This window comes from Agelaius tricolor, unplaced genomic scaffold (assembly GCF_023055355.1).
Source record: "Agelaius tricolor isolate 1412-34295 unplaced genomic scaffold, bAgeTri1.0.p SCAF_1, whole genome shotgun sequence".
NCBI lineage: Eukaryota > Metazoa > Chordata > Aves > Passeriformes > Icteridae > Agelaius > Agelaius tricolor.
In genome coordinates this window covers 14,024,439-14,030,438 of record NW_027269261.1, presented here as the reverse complement: position 1 = coordinate 14,030,438, position 6,000 = coordinate 14,024,439, and the positions used below count along the sequence as shown (strand labels likewise).

The 6,000-nt window shown below is 38.9% G+C and overlaps 1 protein-coding gene across 3 annotated transcripts in view; it reads right to left on the bottom strand.

Annotated features, from left to right (window-relative positions):
* Window positions 1-341: 341 nt before the first annotated feature.
* Window positions 342-6,000, bottom strand: part of MAP4K3 (mitogen-activated protein kinase kinase kinase kinase 3) — a 65,381-nt gene continuing 59,722 nt past the window's right edge. For all 3 annotated transcript variants that reach the window (XM_071423732.1, XM_071423742.1, XM_071423751.1), the window contains 2 exons: window positions 3,827-3,882; window positions 342-1,750 (listed from right to left, as the gene is read on the bottom strand). In XM_071423732.1, coding sequence (XP_071279833.1) covers window positions 1,663-1,750; window positions 3,827-3,882 — 144 coding nt within the window. In that variant the 3' untranslated portion in view covers window positions 342-1,662. The remainder of the gene's footprint in view (window positions 1,751-3,826; window positions 3,883-6,000) is intronic.

Here is a 6,000-nt window from a genome sequence, read left to right as displayed (position 1 = left end):
TGGGGCTGGCAGAAGGAGTGAGCTTGAGGCTCACAGGCAGAAAAATAAACCTGCTGAAAAAAAAAAAAAATCTGTTTTGCAAGTGGAACAGCAGGAAATGGAGGGAAGAAAGCACACAAGGTGGAATTTGGAAAGACTTAGCTCAAAGCTACATGTCCACTGCCCAAAGGTCAAAAGGGTATTGATGCCAACCCAAACTGAGTGGAGCTCCAGCAACCTCTGTTCATACATTCAGAGACGGCCGGCTTCTGTGTTTGGCACAACCATTTAATAGCAGAATTGAAAACTCCGTATGTTCCATTTTAGTCTTATGTGGAAAATCAGTGCAGGTGATAAGCTAATTGTACAACAACATGTTAAAAAAATTTATTTTACATTATATACATTAGGGAACATATTTCAAAGCATTACCCATCACAACAATAACGCAGGCCATAAATCACTTTTAATTTAGTTTGGTTTTAGTGTATATTATCACAATAAAATATAAAGAACATATACAAAAAAAGGAGTCAAATGTGTGCATTTTGCTTAAAACTTGGCATTTACACACTCCATTGGAAAATAGCAATCAAAAATACTTCTGATCAAAACTAAGTTCCCGTGATGCGTAGTAACCATTGTATTGTTTCAATGAGGTAGTAACTAAATTTTGGCCATGTGTTAACATCCTAAAATCAAGAAAAGTGTGAAAATGGTTATAAGGCCAAAAAAAAAGTCAAAATGGCAACATCTCTGAGCCATTTCCACAATGTGGAATGTTGCTCCTTTTCATCGTGATATGAAAATATTTAGTAAGACAAACAGTAATTAACTACTTTTTATCATTGTATACACTAATAATTCAAACACCTATTGCAGAATTACAGCCAGGTACCACTAGTCTGGGACTGACACCCATCCATAAGGTATTGTTTTCAAGCATAGAGAAGTAATCATAAGGAAAGTTTTAATTAAATATAAAAATACAGGTGTTTAACTGGTTTGTTTCACAAAGGAATCTACCCAAATAAACAAAACAAAAAAAGGAACTTTGAAGCCCAAGTCATATCCACAAAGTCACAGCTTACCTTTGTGACTAAATACATCACATCTCAATACATTGTGCAAACATGAACACCAGTGTGTTGTATTGAAATTAAAACAAGATTGTAATCTGATTACAGCCTTGGTTACAATTTCTAAAAGTTAATATTTATTTGTATTAGTAAATTACTTATAATAAAATACAATAGTGTTGCTAAATGTACTATATTTGTTGCTAGAATCCCACTTTATAATAAACACATGAGACGTCCTTATAATAGTACCCCAATTTAATTTCTGCATCCTCAGTGACTTTTACATCTGTACAGGTAAGACACTTGTACTTAACAGGAGGACCTCTATCTACAGAAAGTCAGTGTAGGGCTTCAGCAAGAAGTTTCACTGAAAAATACTGCATATGTACAAAGATTACATAACAGTAAATTAAGCACTTCTGTGGTATCATAATGCTTCTGTGTCCATACCACAAACAATTCTCATCTTCCTCTCATGCCACAATAAATTATAAAGTAACTGAAGTGGGGTTACTGCAGCTTTTGTGCAATTCCAGCCAGTCACGAGTGCTGCTGCAGCAGGAGTGTTCTCCTCACAGTGAGCTGCTGCCACGTGCTGCTCTCAGTAGCTGTTCTCATGCCCTGCCAGGATGTACAAATTGCTGTTGGCTGTCGGGTTGTCCGTCGGCCTGCTCTCCAGCACCACGACCCTAAAATGGAAATTAAGAAAGCCACAGTGTCAAGTGATCCTTCATTTAAAAACAACCCTGGGTTTAATTAAATATTCTTTCCTAGGATCCATCTGATTGGTTGTTATTTCTCTTTCCCTGGATGCCTTTAGTCCAAAAGCCCCTCAAACCAATGCCAGCCTCAAAGCAAGCTCCTGGTCTTACCCAGACAAGGTCTCCAAGGATCTCCCAGAGCCTCTCTGGGTTCCTACTACAGTGTTGAACCATCCTCACCAATCATGTTTATCCCCTTTATGCAGCTGGAAATTCCCTGGCTGCAATGTATCCCTGTTGCCTCTCATCCTTTTAGTGAGGGTCCCTCGCTGCCCTACTGGGCTTGTGCTTTCCTGGAGCTTTGCAAAGCAAACCCATTCATCAGGCTCCAGTTCTAAGAGCTGTTTTTCTGCCTCTTGCCACAGGAATCACAGATGAACAAAGCTGATTCTTCTGTGAGCACCTCTAGTTAATCTCTGAGGCTATATAACCTAATCCACAGAAACTGCCTCTGCTCTGAAAGTTGCAGAGACAAAAATTTGCAGGCAAAGAGAATCCTCAAGGAAAGGACTACTATGTGAAGAGTCTTTTCTCTTACTTTTTCTTGCCCCCCACTTTGGGCCATCATTGGATACAAGAGACTGGGTTACATGGGCCTGCAACTGCAAAGGTGATCAGGGGTGTCCTAGACCAGACCTTTCTCTTCAAAGAAGAGAAATTAGCCATCACAATTTTGTTTCACAAACTATTTAAATTTTTTTCATCAGGCAAGAACTGCTAAAACTGCTAAACAGACCAAGACGTTCATGATTGACTTCTCCTCCACAAACATCCTGAAGTGAAGGCAGATTGTGGAAAACCCTCTTGTGGATTCAGACAGGAAAGTTTGCTTGCTGCAAAACTAAAAAACCTGAAAAAAACTGACCTCTACTCAATGTGCTCCACAAAGGGAATGACACCTCATGCAATGAGGCAATTCCCTGCCCGTGAGGAGAAAGCAACACACAAGCTTTTATTAGACTGACATCAGGGTTTTTGCTTCTCTGAACACCAGCTCCTATGAACTGCCTAGGACAGGATCCTGTTACTGGAAAAAGGCTTCATACTCAAGCACAAAACAGGACAGAGCTCCAAGGAAAAGTGTATATGAAGAGACTGGAATTAATGTTTGTTGCAGAGCAAACTCTTTAAACATTGTCTTAGACCTGAAAACTATCAGAGCAAGCCAGAAATAGATGGGAGCATATTTGGGGAAGAGGACACTCTTACAAGGCAATTTTTTGCAATGTCATTCTAAGATGCCACATGGGTTTACTGCAGGCAGTGTAAACAAAGGCAATTCTCAAAAGAAAAGTTAAGGCCTGTCTTTGCAGTTCTTGTGAATTCATTACTGGTGAAACTGTCGTATCAGCATGCACTCCCCTGAAGACAAAACAGTTGCTGCTTCTGTGGCTCCTACAGAAGTACAAAGTTCAACACCAGGGCAGAGAAAGTTGAGGAAGTCAGTGACACTCCTAAAAGAGCACTTGGGTCACACACAAACAGATTCCAAAAGCAGATGTCAAAGAACAGCTACACCAGGGGCTATCAAGAGCTCCTACAAGACCTGAACTGTCATGTCGGGAGAAGAACTGGTAGATTTCCTTTCTGGGGTCAAAGTGAGATATTTAAATTTTTAAGTATTTTTTGCACTTATCTCCAGAAGCAGATTTTGATGAGCTACTGCTGCAGAACATCTGAAAGTAAAGATTTCACCAAGCTAAACAAAGAATTACAATACAAAAACGAAAACACTCCTGGAGATTGTGACTGCAGCCAAGGAAAAGCTTCTTGCCTGGCTGAGTACTTCTAGAAGCTCACAAACACTTTTAAAGGTTTTTATTTTTTTAAATTTAAGAAAGAGAAAAGTAAAAGTGAAGAACTGGAAGGGAGACCTGTATACAGAGGAATGTCTAAGATGACTAAAAAAGAATTTGCAAGAAACATGCAAAAAGAACTTTTACAAGGTAGGAAAACACACATTATTCCTTTATTTTAGTATGTCCCGTTTACTTCTCATCTTACCTGTCAGATCCCAGAAGCCTGAATATCCTTGTATTATCAGAAATTTCTTGTGTGATCTAGACAATAAAAAGAAATATTTACATGTTAAGAAAACAAGTGTTTTCATTTTGTTTTTAACATTAGTCGAGAGAAAAGAATTGACTGTGACTGATGTTAACAAATGACTGCCAATTAAAATCCAATAGAGATTATAATGCAACTGTCACTTTTAACTAAGATATAAAAGTTTTCTGTAATTCCTCTCACATTACATGAATTCCTCTGGTAGCCACTGCAAGCAGAACAGCAGGGCACAGCTTGGTACTTGAGTTACCAGTGTCACTCTAGAGTGTATATCCAAAAATGGGTCAGGCAAATCACACATGAAACACATTTTGTGGAAATGCTAAATTATAGTAAGAATGCATTAAGTTCATATTCTGAAAACCTCAGCAGAGAAACAATCTAATCTGTGGTACTTATGCCCACTGCAAAAAGAAAACTTCATCTTCTGACATTTCAGATGAGTGCAACAGACCTGTGTGTTCTGTTGGTGAATTGCACTTGTGTGATACATCTTTATGATTATATGAATATCAAAGCACCCAGAAAATCGCCATGTTCATTAATGAAGTCAACCAAAGCCTGGTGCATACTCCAAAGGGTATTTAGTCACTTTGTGATCAGGCAGCACTGTTTACAAAGCTCCTCTTCTACACAGCTGAATTTCACACTCTTGGGGAAAGTAGACATTCTTATCTCCTTTCCAGACCCTAGTAATATTAGCTGACTTAGTGAATTCACTTCTGGTGCAGAGAACTTGCAAGAGAATTTCAATTCACAGCAATGAAATCCTTCACTTTTCTAAGAAAATTAATTTCTACTTTCTGTGAGGCTAAGGCTGTACAATCTTTGCCCAAATTTTGAACTTCTTGTGTCAGAATTCACAGTTCCCTCTTTCAATTTTCACACTCGATCAAACCACGGCCTAAGGTCACAGCTGTGGAAGGAAATAACTTTGCAAGCAGCTCAAGTCATCCCCAATTGGGCCAACTGTATTAGAATAAGGAGTCTGAACTAATGATGTCTTCAAAGAAAGAAATGCTGCAAGTTAAGTCAGTCAGCTTTTTGTCCCAAGCAAAAACTTCCTACCTGCTACGTAGTACAAAATTTCCCCCAAAGTAACAGATATGGTCAAGACCTGAGCCTGGCACTGAAGGCTTTCCATATTACAGCAGAAAATACATTTATTTCTTTTAGCTGCAGCTAGTGGGACAGCTAGTAGAGATAAGGAATTTAAAAAGGCCCAAAAGCTTACCCTAGATATGTTCTACAGAGAAAAAGTTCTAGGTGGCTTGCTTTTCTGTCAACAGCCCAGTTCTGCTTTCAGTTCTTTATTTAGGTTCTGGCTTTGGCTTGACAGGAACAAAGCAAGCCAGTGTCCCTGACATAAACAACAAAATGCATCCATTTGGGCTACAGCCCACTGGGACATGGTCTCTCCCATCTGGAGCAGAGTCACTGAGTGCTTTACCAATGGGTAGAGCAATGCACAAATGCCACAATAAACATTTGCACCTTGGAAATAAGAAGCAGTCTGACCCCAGCCTTTGGCTCACACAGAGCAGGCTCACTGTTAGCACAGACTGGGTCAGCTGAGGCTTTGTGCAAGTCAATGTAGTGCTGGAACAACGTGAGATATCTAAGCTTGGTGTGGTGTGACTGTATGTGTACCTTAAAATACAATTAGTTATAATGAGCTCGATTTCTCAGCCAATGAAACACTGATGGAACAACTGGTAATATTTGTAAATATTTATTAATAACCAAATTAATTAAATTCCTACAAAGTACAGCATTTTCACTAACAGGTACACAACGTTTGCAGCAAGGAAAAATAAAAACTATTGGGGAAGGTAGTTATAATGGTTTAACTCTGTCAAAAAAATCACATCAAATGGGCTAAAAAAGTGACTACAAGGAGATTTTAGGAAAAAATCAAACCAACCATGTTTAGGTCAATTTGGTATTCTTCTACTGAAGATGGAAAAATATTCCTTGTGAAAGCTAGGCAATTCTTCAAAGTATTTGTAAGCCAAGAGAACATGGAAGAGACTAAAAAACATCAGGCAACTCATTTGACACTGTGACAAAAAGCTGAAGTTTAGCAGTAGAACCACTGGCAAAGCCCAGAT